This window comes from Oreochromis aureus, linkage group 6 (assembly GCF_013358895.1).
Source record: "Oreochromis aureus strain Israel breed Guangdong linkage group 6, ZZ_aureus, whole genome shotgun sequence".
NCBI classification, from domain to species: Eukaryota; Metazoa; Chordata; class Actinopteri; order Cichliformes; family Cichlidae; genus Oreochromis; species Oreochromis aureus.
The window spans coordinates 12098170-12114157 of record NC_052947.1 but is presented as its reverse complement, the minus strand read 5'-3'; the positions used below and the strand labels follow the sequence as shown (position 1 = coordinate 12114157).

Genomic DNA, 15988 nt, shown 5'->3' with positions numbered 1-15988 from the left:
GCTAGCTGACACTCAAGTGTTGAGTCACTAAAGCTGATCACTGTAATACAAACATCCACAGACTGATTTGATAGTTAAGCTATAATCTATCCATATCTGGAGGATGAGAGTTGTTTGAATTGTTGGCCTGTCAGAAGCTAATGCTGAGATCACCGGCACCACAACAAACCTTGATGTGACATGTGTTTGCTGCCAGTCTGAACAAATGATACGATTACTGTGACCAGAAACTCGTTCAGTATAACATATGTGAGGGTACTGTCACCATGTCAGCAAAAACGTTTCCCTTTTAAAGCCAAAATCTTTATTCAAACTCAACGTGTTCTCAGTATTACAAGAGCAAACATCCTTCAGGGAAATGAATTTTCTGAAATGAATCAAGTTACAAAATCTATATTTGTCGTGGAAACGTTGCGACTCGTTCAGGTGTTGCTCAGCTATTACAGGTGACTTTTCTTTTCACATTTAGCAGACAAAGATTTTTCCTTTTCAAGCTGGAGAATAATTAAGCATCCTTGCTGTTTCTGAGAAGTGCACAGATCTCTCCGTTCTATCACCGAGTATTTGGGAGGAAAAAGAGAACGGCAGCAAATGTGAAGCGACACCTTAAAGGTCATTTAAAAATCAGGGCTTCCTCAGATTAGTTGTGATTCAGCTGAAGGTTAATGCACACACCCCCACACCCTTCCCCACACCCTCCCCCACACTCTATCACTTCCACTCGTTAACCATATTTAATTAAATCTGTTTAATCTGACTTGTCATTCATCTCTTATGTAAGCATTTGTCACCATGTCGGACTGTGCTCTAATTTGTTTTTCTGTGTGAGTCATCCCAACAGTTGGTTTGCTCCTGCATTTCCCTTTGTTTGTTCTGGTGTGAGATCTGTTCATACTATTATTATTATTTAATCCTCCTTTTGTAGCAATGATAATAATAAAATATAGTATGCGTACATTCTGTCTCGATCCTAACACATAGTAAAACTCTAAAAATAAAACCAAACCAAACTTTTTACATTTCTACTGAGCATAAAATGCTTTCAGTGTGACGACTAGAAAAGATGTGGCATTTCACATTTGATTCTGAGAAGTAAAAAATGTAATTCTACAGCTTTACACCCCCTGAGAAAATACATACAAGCAGAAGCTTTTCTTTTCCATTTCCTTTATAAAAAAAGTAAGAAAAGGAAAACCTTCCTGTCCCTATTTTTTGAAATGTCATCTTTGCATTTCAATGGAGAAAACACCTCACCCCTTGCTTCTTCCACTGGGAAGACATTTTCTATTGAAAAAGATTTTTTTATATATATTCCTTTGACAAATGCATATAATAATTGCAGAAGCTGTTCCGGCTCTAAGAAAATCAGTGGCAGACACACTGCCAGATTGAATTAAGTCACCACTTTACAACACATCTGGAACTAACAGTTACAAATCAGTCAAGATCTGGAGTAGCCCACAGATATAAGATCCACAAAACACAGCCTCCTACAAGGCACCATTTGTACAGCTTGACAGGTGCACGCAGAGTTAATGGTTTTTGTTCAGTGTTTGAGATGAATTCTGTCACTGTGAAGAATATGAAGAGAAAAAATGTGTGGTATGTTTTGCACATAAAGAACTGTAAGGATGGAGATGTTTGCCACTGGTAAGTGTAAGTATCATGGGTGCAAAATGGGGAAGGGGGAGTTCGAATCAAGATTGTACCTCGAAACAAGCCAGAAATGACAAATAATGATCACAATGATGCAGTAGGCAAGAATAAAAGAGATGACTGAAAAGAGCTACAATACTGTGCAAAAGTCTTGAGCAACTCCCTTTTCTTTATATTTTGCTAGAAAATGGAAAGGGGGTGGATGAAGGCATGCAAACATACATGGAAGTACAGTTCAAACTTCTAACAAGTTTGAACTGCCTTATAGGCAGCTGTCTTGACATTTCTTTCAGTAGTCTTCAGGAATAGTTCTCGAGACATTTATAGCTCTTCATTGGATTTTTGCTGCCTTTTGTTCTCTTCTCTGTAAAAATGATCCCACGCTGCTTCAATGGTGTGGAGGTCTGGGCTCTAGGGAGGCCAGTCCATGACTGATCGTATCCAATTGTGTGCTTTTCTACCCAGGTATGCTTTTAATTCATTGGCAGTGTGTTTGGGATCATTGTCATGCTGATAACAATGATGGTATTGCATTGTGGATCAAAATCTGTTGATTTTGACCTATACTTCCATTAATTTTGACAAACTCCAATACCACTGACTGAAAGGCCGCTCCAAACTATGACAGACCCTCCACTGTGTTTTACAAGTGACAAAACATTCCTCTGCAAATGGACTGAAAATGAGTGAAAAAGCAGCCAGTGTCCACAAAAAAACCTTTGAAAGACCTTCAGAAATCCTGGAGAACTGCCCAGATTAGTAGCTGTAGGCGTTTCAAGATGGCTGTCGATTTTGTAGAGATTTGCTTCTAGTAGGATTTTTTTTTTTCAAATCTGATAGATCTATTTAAACTTTACAGAAAATATTAAATATGAAAAAGAAATGGAATTTAAAAGGGAAATAAAATTAAGGATAAATTAAGGAAAATAACTGAACACCTGCAATAAATTGCAAAATCGTGTTTTAAGTGTTACTCTATAAATATGCCCCAAAGCCTTCATTAAAAAACTGGAACATTTATTTTAAATAATGTCATTTTATTATTGTCAGTTAAATTTCTTTCAGCTCAAAAGCTACAAAGATGCCTGACCGCGACACCGGTACTTCGTGCTGCGGCACCGCCGCCGGAAGTGTATGTCAAACGGGTTAAAAGCCAATTGACGAAGGCTAGCTAACGGTAGCTGTCAGCCGGGTCCAGTCATTGTGTAGGGATGGAGGTTACACGGAAAAGTAAGTAGCCAGACACCGTTTTCAGCGATTTACGGAGTTTTTGTCTCACCATACATTTCACGATAGGATGAAACAGACTAGTGGTATGAAAAATATTTAGTACTGACCACACTGAAAATGAACATCCCAGTGTGAGTGCTGCCTGCGAGCAAGCTACCTAGCTAGCTTGATAGCTGCAGTGGGTTCGAATGCTGGCTAGCATTGTGCTAGCGTTCTGATACTGACTGACTTTTTCCTTCTCTCAGATTATAAAGACTGCTTAAACACTGTGTACAGCGCGATAGAAGAGGCTGACTTCCTTGCCATCGATGGGGAATTTTCAGGTATCCGTGTCAGAGCTATAGCAGACGTTAGGATTGAAGTCCCCAGCATTATGTGTGGAAACTGAAATTTTTTTAATTGTTTATTTTAAAGGGATAAGCGACGGTCCTAATGTCAGTGCACTAACCAATGGACTGGACACACCGGAAGAGCGATACACGAAGCTTAAAAAGGTTAGCAACGTCGAGAAACGCAGTTTATGCATATTAAATAATGTCGCATCCTCCATACACACAATTCTAGTGGGATCCTCTACTTCCTTTATGGTCCTGCAGTAGCTTGAACACTTTCACTTTACAGTTTATCGTGTTTGAACGTGTTAACATGTGTTTCTCTCCATGCCTGCAGCATTCCATGGACTTCCTCTTGTTCCAGTTTGGTTTGTGTACCTTCAAGTACGACCAGGCAAAGTCAAAGTGAGTGGTATCTGTTTGTTGAATACACTAAATGTGTTATTCTAATTGGTGAAACACGAAAATGACTAACAAACTACTGGACTCCCATTAGTTTGCTGGGTTGTGGTCCTTTACATTGAAGTGCACCATATGCATACACCACAGATGGCCTCTGGTCAAGTGTAGGCATACTGTTTTAGATTCAGACTTATCTACTGATGTTCTCCTCCTTGGGCATTCTCACACTTAAAGCCGGATTATGAAATGGATCACTGCCCACAATTAGGCCCAAAAGCCTCCAGGCTTACTACTTGCCCATTGCTTTGTACCATTTCAAATGAGTGTCTGGGATAGTGCAGTTTCTAGGCACATTATCATAATCTGTTTAGGGAAAGAGGTGGTCGGAGACCAAAATTAAAGCAACTCTTTCCAGTAATATTAGGCTTGTTGCTTTTGATATGGTTACTTTGAAGGTGGGGACCAGGCCTGTGACCACTCAGTCAGGTGCTGTCTTCAAAGCAACTCTGGTGCATCAATATGGCAATAAAAGATGAAGCCGGTCTGCTGTTGCGTAACTGGCTTCTCTTTCCGGTAATACAGAGTATAACTGTGATAAATCAGGGAAACTGGTCAATCTTTTGCTGATTGCATAAGCAGGTATTCAAATCAACTACTTGCAGAGTGTAGTCAGAATCTCATAGATTGACATAGGTGCAGGCATTTTTTTTGTTTTTATTCATCAATTCATCCTATTCCTAGTTTTCCTCATTTATTTCTACTTACAAGGAGGTTGATGTCCTATTTTGGCCTATTGAGCCATCGTTTGGTTTACTTTTGTGATGCATACAGTTTAAACCACTTAGTTCTCTGTGCATTTGTCATGTTAAATCCTGGCCCTGAAGACACTGTAATTTTTGTGTGTGTGTCTGTATACCTTGCAAAATATTTGTCAGTGATTGTAGCAATCCATAATTGAAGCCCAGTCTCCCTGTGGGGCTTAAAAGATGTAAAGTACTGGAAGCAATGATCAGCACCTAAATGACTGGAGGTTCTATAAACGGGCCTGAAAAATGACAAACTGCTCAGTTCAAGAAAGAGCTTCAAGGGGTTACTCCTGCTAGGCTTTCGAGGGATAATGAGTTGATGATAGGTGTCCAAGAACTCACTGGTGTTGCAGCGGGTTTGAGGTCTAGTCTCAGTTGTTTCAATCAGTCTGTTTTTATTCCAATAAAAACAATCCAAATACTGTTAATGGGTTTTAGGGGAACAATTCTGCTATTGGGGGTGAACCATATGCATGTCTGCAGGTTATTGCAATAAACTCCCAGGAACTTAAATTATTTCTCTCCCCCACCCCCCGACTCCCCATTTCCTTCCTCTGCAGGTACATCACAAAGCCCTTTAACTTTTATATATTCCCTAAACCGTTCAACAGGACATCTCCTGACATAAAGTTCATCTGTCAAGTGAGTATTGTTCCTCAAGATTATTGAATTGCTTCTTAATAAGCAACTGGGATATGACCTTTTGGATTCGGAGAGATTTAGATGGTTTAAAATGGTGCTTCATGAAATGCTGGTTCAGCTGCAGACAGCTTTAATAAAAGTATGAACACAAACACATTTTGTCATTTCAGAGTTCCAGTATCGACTTCCTGGCCAGTCAGGGATTTGACTTCAACAAGGTGTTCTGTCACGGTGAGTGCAAAAAAGCAGTTATATCTATTGTTATACAAAAATCTTAAAATGGAAGCTCACTGTGATTACTTGGCCACTAGACTTAATATATAATTACTCATAAAAGCTATAAAGGGTTTTCTGCTTCTACTTTATAGCAGTTATGGTGGAGTGCACGCACAAGATTGCCATCAGATTTATGAACCATGTGCTCTGGCCAGTTTTCTTGCCACCGTGGGTATGTTAGTGAATCAGAATCATTCTACGTCAGCAGCCTTTTACAATATACAATATAAATGAAAACCTTTGTACTTTGAGGTGAGGGAGAAGCCTGTACTGCAAGGGGGGGGGGAGCAGAAGTCGTCCAGCTTAAGAAGCTGAAATAAGGGTTTCGAGGAGGAAGCCAGAAAAGGTGCAGCTTTAAAATAAGTTTCCACAGGAAGGATGATGGTCAGCCTCTAAAGAGAAACACAGCAGTTACTGAAAAACATCCATGTCCTTCAGCATCTGTGGAATACTAGAAACTAATTAAACAAAGTTACATAAGCGGTGACACCCAGCACTGATGGAAGTCCTTTTTAATAAATGATAATAAGATTAACCATAAAATAAACACGCATCAAGGCACCATCAACCAGTTAAGGAAAGGATGGTGAAATGTATCTTCATCTGTATGTTGCATTGGGCAGCTCTTTCAAAATGAACTAATTATTTAGTTTCCATTTTAGACATTGTTTAACCGCATAAAACATCTGTCAGGAAAACAAACAGAAAATAAACCCTTTGACTGAAGTAAGGTGCCATGTTAAATTCGCTTAATGCGCTTTATAATCCAGTGTGCCTTAAGGTCCGAAACATACAGTAACTTCTACCTCCCTTTAGCATGTCCAGAAGTCCAACTTTTCTTTTCCCCTGCATTTTGGGTGCTACCGCAGGTGCCTTTGACGGTGCAAAATGTTTTGTCAACATTGTTGTGTTTGTTGGGGAGAAAACTTACAAACATACAGTACAGCACTTCAGAGTCACACTGCTAGCGATCGAAGATGTATGTAAATTTGACAAGCTGAACGCATTCTGTACTGGACAGGAGACACGGCACGAGATTGACAATGGTCTACAGCCAGGACGCAGAACACAATGCGCTGTTTATAAAATAATAAATTAAAAAAAAAAAAAATTTAAAAAGCAAAAATGCAAACAAAAATTCCGGGAAAGGTGAACCGCGTTAAAGCGAGGGACCACTGTACTGTAAAGTACTCTCTGGCAGAGTTTTATCTCCTGGATGAGGCAGATTTGTTGTGTGTTCATGTTTGAGTTTCTATAAACGGACGAGTGGGTTTGTGTCTGTAAGCCTTTAAAGGAGAATGTGATGGCTGCAGTGAAGAAAAGGGAGCATATCAGCATTCTGAAGTTTGCTTTGTGCTTTGATGCCAAGTTTCTGTGCTGCTGAAAATCAATTTTTTAAAAAAAAATTATTGGTTTGTGAAAAAGCTTTCATTTCTATATTTAAATATTAATGCAATGTAATTTAATGGGTAAAATATTTTGTATTTTAATCTGAAAAATTTCACAAAAGCCTTGAAATGAATCTGGTCTAGTACACACCGTGCTCCTCTTTAGAGATCACTGCATAGTTTGCTTTATGTTTGTTGATCAGGTGCTTTTATGGACTCCCACTAGCTTCTTCCCAGTAAAGGTTTCAATGGTGATTACAGGAATGGCACTGCTGTTTTGGACACTAGAAACACAGTTTCTCACTGTCTTGGTAATGACTCCACCTCTTTGCTCTTCACTGTGTGTAAACAGTCTCCAGCTGCACGTTAAACTGCAACGGCGTCATTGTCACTGTTACTGTTGTTATCAGTGGTTTGGGGGTTTTTTTGGGGGGGGGGATGGGCTACAGAGTGTTGTGTTAAAGGAAGCAAAGAATTTGTTAAATTCTTTATAGTATTACTCAATGAATCGTATTTGATTGTAATTCTGAGCCTTTTTTGGGGGGGGGGGGGGGTGTTATGGTGATTTTTAGAAAGCTGTAACAATAATGTTGTAGTAAAAGCAGTGGTCATTTGAAAGAATTGAGTACATTTTCTTAGACTGCTAAGTCTTCATCTGTTTATATGTATGGTCTGCGGTCATCTTCAATTCATTCGAGTACGAACAAATTCAAGCACAAATGTTTCTGTGCACACATTGTGAATGTGGCCCATTGCTGAAACGTTTTCTTGTCACTTAGCGCACACTCCAGAGCACAAACCACACATTACAACTACACCCAATTTACGCCCAGTGAACCCTGCTTGAATCATGTTAATCAACAACCCGTGGGTCTCTCTCTATTTTCACGTTGCATTCTTTCTGTCTCGATTGTGTGCCTGCAATTTCATCTAATCTCAATGTGCAAATTAGTTTGGCACAGACGGCTGATTTGTCAACAAACATTGCACGTCCCAGGCAAGCAGTGGACCAGCCGTGCACAATAGCGTGACTGCTGCTACCTGGCCTCCCACAAATGCAGTTGGGATGAATTGGTTGCATTATATTAAATGCATTAAACCTCATCTGGATACACATTCCATGTTTGTACAAGCAGCGCGATAAGCTCCAGGTCACTATGCAAAGTTTAAAAACGAGGCTTTGTGGTATTTTAAAGGAATCCCCTACCTAAATCAGGAAGAGGAAGCCCAGCTGAGAGAGCAGACAGAGGAGAGGAGGAATCAGCATGCTAATGGTGTAGGGACACCATCCTTTATCTCCCCATCATCCTCCAAAGGCTCTTCACATGTACCCGAGGAACATAAAGATTTCATCAACAAAGTTGTGTAAGTGCTGCTTCAGGTGTTGTTTTCTTTACAGCATCAAATGAGTTCTTTGATCATGTTTTAGCTTTTGGTTGCTGTCCTTGGTGGTGTATTGGTCAAGGAAGCCACAAAGGAAACATTGTTTGCTTTTGAATACTCTAGTCATTTTTGTTTCCACTACAGCGAGAAGGTTGAGGCCCTCTTGGGTAACTCTGAGAAGACTTTGGACCTGGAACCATGCACTGGGTAACTGGACGCTTTTCTAGAAAAGCTGCATCTACCCTGAACTTTGGTTTTCACCATGTAAATTTCATTTTATTTCTACTTTTGTTTACCAGATTTCAGAGAAAGCTGATATACCAGACGCTGAACTGGAAGTGAGTGTTGCTTAAAGCCCTGTCTTTGCTTTGACCGTCTTGCTTGGCTTAAAGATTAACATTTGTCTTGTTCCTACAGGTTTCCAAAGGGCCTGCACGTGGAAACTGTGGAAACAGAAAAGGTACGCTTATATTTTGTTTGTGAAGCTGTTTTTTCACTTTTTTTTTGTTTTGTGAAAATTTGGAAGTAAATTTTGTCTTTGCAGAAGGAGCGATACATACAAATCAGTAAAGTTGATGAGGAGGAGAGGAAGCGGAGGGAGCAGCAGAAACTAGAGAAAGAGCAGGCAAGCTATCAAATGTTTCTTGTGCTAATTGTCAAGCTTGTATGAAATTCAGAAAAACATGTTGTAGCTTTGTGCATTTATAAAACTAACAGAACTGAATCACCTCCCCCTGACAGGAGGAGCTAAATGATGCTGTCGGTTTCTCCAGAGTCATCCATGCCATCTCAAAGTCTGTAAGTCTAGTTTTTCACTTACAGATTTATACACGAATATAGACTGAGGCTTTATACCAATATTCAACTTTGTGAGCAAAGTTTTGTTTGCTAAAGAATTTTTTATTTTTTTTTATTTATTTTTTTTAATAGTGTTGCTTTTTTAGAAAAACTTTTAAATTTGCTTCCATAAATGTGACATTTATGGACCCATTCCTTCTAACTTGCAGGGTAAACTGGTTGTTGGCCACAACATGCTCTTGGATGTGATGCACACCATCCATCAGTTTTACTGCCCTCTGCCTGAGGTATGTTGTGCATATTTTAAATATGGAGCTAAAATGCATTTTCGGTACAAGAAATAGCAATTTCAAGCTTGGTATGAGATGTATGCATTATTTAAGGCCGTACTCTTTTTAGGATCTTCAAGACTTTAAAGAAGTTACGATGTGCGTCTTCCCAAGGTAATGTTGTTAAATTTGTTTTTTGTCATTACAGCAGGGGTTTTACATGGTTGTTTTTTGTTTTGTTTTTTTTTTTGCTTGTTTGTTTTAATGGATTTATTTATTTACTTGCAGACTTCTAGACACCAAATTGATGGCTTCCACTCAGCCATTTAAGGTAAATCATTTGCTTAAGTGCTTTTAGTGGATCGCTGTTGGTCACTAAGATGTATTGAAAAGATGGGGGGGGGGGGTGGGTGGGTAACGCTAATTTATGTTTTGTTTACTTTCTGTGAACCCATCAGCTGAACTGCTGACTTACCCTCATGAGGCCCATTTTTCAGGCCTTCTGCTACAGCCAGCCAATGTCTGGGCTATGATTTCCTATTTTATAAGCCAGTAATTGTTTATGAATTTTAAAACTCGATCTTAATTGGACAGAGTTCAAAATTCAATTCGTCTTCTGCTCCATGTAGGCTGTTTTTCCTGGATGTGGGCAGTTACTTTGAAGTCTTTATCTAAGATCATTTCAGATGTCACTTGGGCAACAGTCTCCCTGAAAGGTTAACACTGTTACCCAGTATGATGGCTGCATTGCCTGCTGAGTCCCGAGTGGCAACGTCTCTGGGTTATCCTTTCCAAACTCTAAACAAGTGCCAGTATGATTCATATTGTTATTGAGCTGACCTGCAGTTTTGGTAGTAACAGTAGCATTAATAACAACATTTGCCTACACACTGTTAAAATTCTGCTGATATCCAATTAGTCAAGAGAGCTCAAAATACAAATGGAAACAAAAAGCTTGTAACATTCAAACATGTCATCCCTGCATCCTTCTGATGTGTTTGTTTGAGATTAGTGTCCACTAAGTCTGTGTTAACCTGTAAATTCCCCGCTGCTCTGTAAGTACTTTAGGAGCTCCCGTGCTTTAATTTCTCTGGTGTCAACATACTTGACCACAAAAGCTGATTATGATTTTAAGTAGGGCTTATTAAGACAGTTTATGTAATTAGGTCTAATTATACTGTAATGGTACAAGTGGCTAGAGCCCTCCAATCACCTGAAGATATAATTTGTGATTTGTTGTAAATTATAAGTGATCAGGGCGATAATGGCATGTTCTTTTACATTTCAGGAATTGATCACAAATACTTCTCTGGCAGAGTTGGAGAAACAGCTGAAGGAGAGCCCCTTCAAGTCACCACAAGTTGGTGAGTAAATAAAGCAGACTCTGTCTGAAATGCAGTGACTGTTCGGAAACCCCGCTGACACACTTCCGTCTCTGTGCTGCTGTTCTCAGAAACGGTAGAGGGCTTCCCCAGCTATGACACAGCCCAGGAGCAGCTCCATGAGGCGGGTTATGATGCCTACATCACTGGCCTTTGTTTCATCGCCATGGCCAACTATCTGGGTAATAACTGATTCTTTTCACACAGAAAGTTTCAGTTCAGATATTTGATTTTAAATTCGGTCGTTTCCCTTTACAGGTTCTTTCTTGACTCCGCCCAAAGCATACATCTCAGCTCGTTCCAAATTAATTGAGCCTTTCTTCAATAAGTACGTGATTTCATTGATTTGCTTTAAGTGTTTTATTTTGATTTACATGTTTATTTTAATAAAACCTTTTAATACTTTTGTTTTCTGTTGTTAAGGCTTTTTCTGATGAGGATTATAGATATACCCTACCTCAACATCACAGGACCAGATTGTGAGTAAAGTACTGCAACACAACATGACTGTCACTAATAGACTATTATATTATCTTGGTTTGGACAAAGCGAGACCGAATCTTAAATATTTAGCATTTCTTAGAGCTGCGGTGGTATTAAACCAAAATAAAGTGAAGCAGCTCTAGAAGCGAACTAACACAATACACAAACTTACGTTTCAAACATAAAATATGCTTGGTACAAATTCAAACTGCAGCTCGTCCACATGTTTCTTTCTTCCCTCCTTCTTGCATAGTGCAACCCAAGAGAGACCATGTCCTGTACGTCACCTTCCCAAAAGAATGGAAGACTAGTGACCTCTACCAGCTCTTTAGTGCCTTTGGTACGTCACGATTTAGCCCATTAATTCTTCTTTTAAACAGATATTAGCCATTCTTAATCTTTACCCTCTGCTCTTTATCTATTCAGGGAACATCCAGGTTTCATGGATAGACGACACGTCTGCCTTTGTGTCCCTAAGTCAGACGGACCAGGTACAGATAGGTGAGTGTGATGCTTTAGCTAATCACAAAGTAGTAAGTAATCTTTCATAAATGTTTTAAACTGTACTTTTTTTTTTTTTTTTAAATAAACACAGCTATGAACACCAGCCGCTATGCAGAGAGCTACAAGATCCAGACATATGCAGAGTACATCCAGGGAAAGCAGCAGGAAAAGGAGAAGCAGACAACCAAAACATGGGGAGAGGACAGTTGGGTGAAGCCTCACTACACCTGCTCCACTACTTCTGGATTTGGATATTCCAGGTGCTCGTGCAATGAATGCGTCACGTTGTACATTTCCTGATGAAATTCTGTCCATTTTTCCCTTCTGTAGTATTTTCTTCAGATTTTCACAGGTTGTGTTTACATGAAATATTCTTCTGCTGTTGTAGGATGAGGAAGCGAAGCATCAGTCCCATGCAGGGAGAGCAGGGAGCTGATGATGCTCAAATTACAGATGGCTGGAGTCACTACTCTTACCCAGATACCACAGGCACCAAGAAGATGAAAACTGATGGTGTGTCAATACGTGTGTTCATTTGTACTGTTTTTTTTTTGGGGTTGTCTTCAGTGTGGTAGTATGCAGCAGGGTTCCCCTAGGAAAGTACTTAGCAGAGGATGAGAGCAGGTGGCATGGTGAATGATCATCACTGCCAAGGAGTTAAAGTTAAGCAAGCCTGGGTACTCTAGTGCTAGATTTGTGTAATTTTAGTAATATTCACCTGCTCCAAAGCAGAGATGTCAAATGACTTTGATGACACTACTCCCAAAGATATTTATGCTGAATAGTGAGGGAGTGTATACTATATACTAATAAAAGCTCTGTCTTAATGCATTTTCTACACACACGCTGTGTCCCATTAAATGATAATGAATACTCTGAGCTATAATCTTGGGTCTTGTGCACTGTTGTCACTGTTTTATAGATGCGGCAAATACTAAAGCTGTCGAGAGTAAGACATCCGAGGGATGGCTGAAGACGACGTAAGTAAAAGCAGCCATCATTTACGCTGCCACTGTTGTCATGTTTGTTGTGATTTAAGCCTCTTATGGTTGCTGTGTTCTGCAGGGATCTATCAGATTCACCTGGGCTAAGTCCAGCCCCTGATGATGAGAAAAGCCCCGAGGGTACAAATCCAGGCAATGAGGCTGAGGGGACTGTCACTTGGCAACAAACTCCAACGGTACACAAAAGGAAGGGTCAAAAGAACAAGAAAAAGAAATCTGAAGGTGCGTTTTTGATACGGTCCATTAACCTGCTTACAGACCTGGAACCAAAGATTCTCCTCATAACGTGTTTTGTTTTGTTGTTTTTTGGGGGGGTTTTTTGGTTTTGTAATGGTTCATCGTCACATTTAGATGTTCTGGAAGTAAAAACAGGACCAGGTCAGATTCAGGCTGACTTGCTGCTTTGGGCTCTTAGTAGTGTTGTCAAATATAAAGATGTGTAGCTAAAATCAGCTTAGCTGCGCATTTTCCTTAGTTAACTCTACTCCTTATTTTATCCTAGATAGAAATAAGACAAACTAAATATCTTCTCAACATGCACTGATTAGCCACAACATAAAAGCCTAATATTGTGCAGGTGAAAGTGACCTGTCAGGAGGGGAGGGGGGTGTGTGTGTGTGAGTGTCTGCAATAACTTGAACAGGGCAAAATAGGAGTTTCAGAGTGAGACCATAGGTGTATCTACAAAAAATCGCAGGCAAGTTCGAATCCCAGTGGCCTTGACCTCAAGGTCAGAGGTCAAGTTTTCTGAAAATCCTGTGAATGGAATAACTTAAACTTGTTAAGGTTGGTACACTGGGAAGTAACGAGGGGAATGAGACACAGGAGGGCACAGCTGGGAGAAATCAGAACTAACGAGACAAGGAAGCAAAGCAGGACACATTCACATAAGACCCGGACCTTCAAAGTAAAACAGGAAGTAACACAGACTGAACTTACAGACACAGACTCACAGGCAAGCACTACAGAGGGAACAGAGAGGTGGGAACAGGGCAGACACAGACTGGACACAGGGATATAGCCGACAGGGGAGACAGCAACTAAGGATTACACAGAGACAAACCATCAGACAGAACTTCAACAAAGAAACCAAAGACTAGAAATGATAAAAAAATATAATTAACTCAAAACCTCTGGGTCAACGACCCAGGCATCCTAACAAAACTGGGTGACGTAGGATTATGAAACTGATACCGCAGGAGGCCGCAAAATGGCACTGGGGGCGCCTTTATGCCATCTTTTTGACATTCCAGGTGAATATTTTGGGAGAAACTGAAATATGGTGGGGATCAGGTAGGGAATACTTGACAAAGGAGATCTGCTTGTAGTTGATCTCACAGAAATAATATAGTCACCAAATATACTTGGACTATGGGTTTTTTCTTTGTTGCTGGGAGTCTCATTTGTGAAAGCTGAAATTGGATGAGAATGTAAGGGTTCACAACAGCCTGAGGATGTTAGTAAGGGATTACATGGCAGTTTAGGGAAGGGGAGGACTAATGGTAAAAAATAAAACTGTACATTTATCATATACTGTTTAATATGACCTGGTGAATGTAGACACTGGAAGCATGTTTGTGGGTTTTTTCTGTCATGTGAAAAATGTCTCTCCTGTGCAGGTGCTGAATCTACACCAACACTGTTCGAAGTCCCAGAAGTCTGGTAGCGAGAGGTGAAGCATGTAGAGGCCGCTGTCTCATACTGGGCTCCTGCACAGTCTCTCTTCCTAAGCACTTGGGATATTCTCCTTCAAGGTCGTACAATACTATATTCATTTGTTCATCCAACAGCTGTGGATACCGTGTCCATAGCTACCAGCCAAGCTACATAACTGGACTACTGACAGAGAACACAAGCCATAACAGCAGCTGCCATATTTTGATCCTACATCAGAGGAGCAGGCAACTCTTCTGGGTAAACACACACAGATGTACCACCAGATCTTTAATATCGAAATTATTGTTCATTTATTCTCTGATGTGTTCAGACTGGTATCTGCCACCACATCCACGTTGTCACTTTGGAAACATTTGCAAGTTTTAATGATGGATACCTGTAGTCAGTCTTATATTTGTGTGTGTGTGTGTGTGTGTGTGTGTGTGTGTGTGTGTGTGTGTGTGTGTGTGTGTGTGTGTGTGTGTGTGTGTGTGTGTGTGTGTGTGTGTGTGTGTGTGTGTGTGTGTGTGTGTGTGTGTGTGTGTGTGTGTGTGTGTGTGTGTGTGTGTGTGTGTGTGTGTGTGTGTGTGTGTGTGTGTGTGTGTGTGTGTGTGTGTGTGTGTGTGTGTGTGTGTGTGTGTGTGATGTGTGTGTGTTTGTCCAGTCTGTGTATCCCTGTGAGTCTCAGTCTTTGTATCCCTGTGAGTCATAAATTGTGACATATACCACTTGACAGGTCCTATAGTTTACAAAGTCAGGGTTATTTAGTATTTTAATGCAGTCCAATATTTTTTCCATTTTTAAAAAAGAAAAAAGATCTATCAACTTCTCCAGTTTTATCATAGAAGCTTATCAATGATAATGTGATATTTATTATTGGTGGCATTTTGACCTTTCATGAGAGGTGCTTGTATTTTTTCTTTTTTCTCTTTCTTTTTGTACAGAAATGATTTCTTTACCTTTTTGTGTTGAATGTTTTGTAACTGTGTCAACCTTCAGCAGTCTGAGTATGTTCTAATGCAAAAGGTGTAAGCGTTAAGATGACGTATACATTTTTGTATGAGATAAAGTTTAAAAATCCTTGAATATTTCCTTGGAAAAGGGGGAAAAAAATTAAAGAATGTTTCTTACTAATTGTTTTTGTCTCCTTTTCTTAAACACTTGTTAAATAGACTCAAATATTCATCTACTTTAGAGGCTCTGTTATGTGTCCTGTTAAAACCCCAAGCTTTGTTTACATTCCTTATGATTAAATTGACTACTTCTGATTAGTTTTGATGTAGCAGAATGGGGGGAAAACATGCCTGAAATTATTTATTATAGCAGAGGAATTTAATTTGGTGACTCGCCTTCAAGGTCCTCCCACGTTTTTAAATATTGCACTCAATTTCTGTGTATATACCCTGCAGCCTATAGGAGGATGCTGAGGTGGTGGAAGGCTTGAAACTGCTCCCAGAGGGGGAAGAGGGGAAATTCTGGAGCCAAAATGGAAAATTGGAAGTCGTGTTGATTCTTGCAGATCTTTTAAATGTGAAATCATTCAAATCCCACGAGGCCTTCACAATCAGTTGAGGGGTTTTTTTGTTTCTTCTGTGTTTTTTTTTTTTTTTTTTTTTTTTTTCCAGCACATTTGTTAAAGCCTTACAAAATTGTGCCTTCATTCCTTAAGTACATGGCACTGTATTGAATATTTGTCTTTTGGGTTTTTAAGTGCAGGTGCCACTTTTAAGTGTACATAAACACATTTGAGCTCTGAGAGCACAGTTAAATCAGTTAT

General features: G+C 39.8%; 1 protein-coding gene across 1 annotated transcript; it reads left to right on the top strand.

Moving 5' to 3' along the window:
• Positions 1 to 2753: 2753 nt before the first annotated feature.
• parn (poly(A)-specific ribonuclease (deadenylation nuclease)) lies at positions 2754 to 14709 on the top strand. The gene is made up of 26 exons (XM_031752130.2): positions 2754 to 2886; positions 3132 to 3209; positions 3301 to 3380; positions 3556 to 3623; positions 4987 to 5068; positions 5239 to 5299; positions 7929 to 8097; positions 8260 to 8322; positions 8415 to 8453; positions 8533 to 8575; positions 8660 to 8740; positions 8857 to 8913; positions 9123 to 9200; positions 9313 to 9356; positions 9471 to 9513; positions 10471 to 10546; positions 10636 to 10746; positions 10823 to 10892; positions 10988 to 11043; positions 11301 to 11387; positions 11474 to 11548; positions 11643 to 11811; positions 11940 to 12064; positions 12474 to 12531; positions 12617 to 12777; positions 14175 to 14709. The coding sequence occupies exons 1-26, from the start codon at positions 2868 to 2870 to the stop codon at positions 14219 to 14221; spliced, it is 2040 nt and encodes a 679-aa protein (XP_031607990.1). The 5' UTR covers positions 2754 to 2867; the 3' UTR covers positions 14222 to 14709.
• Positions 14710 to 15988: the final 1279 nt, after the last annotated feature.

Bases quoted from the DNA above. Each gene is read 5' to 3' on its own strand.
- parn (XM_031752130.2), top strand. The intron at 10,547-10,635 runs GTGAGTAAATAA...TGCTGTTCTCAG, and splicing joins CTTCAAGTCACCACAAGTTG to AAACGGTAGAGGGCTTCCCC. The intron at 10,893-10,987 runs GTACGTGATTTC...TCTGTTGTTAAG, and splicing joins ATTGAGCCTTTCTTCAATAA to GCTTTTTCTGATGAGGATTA.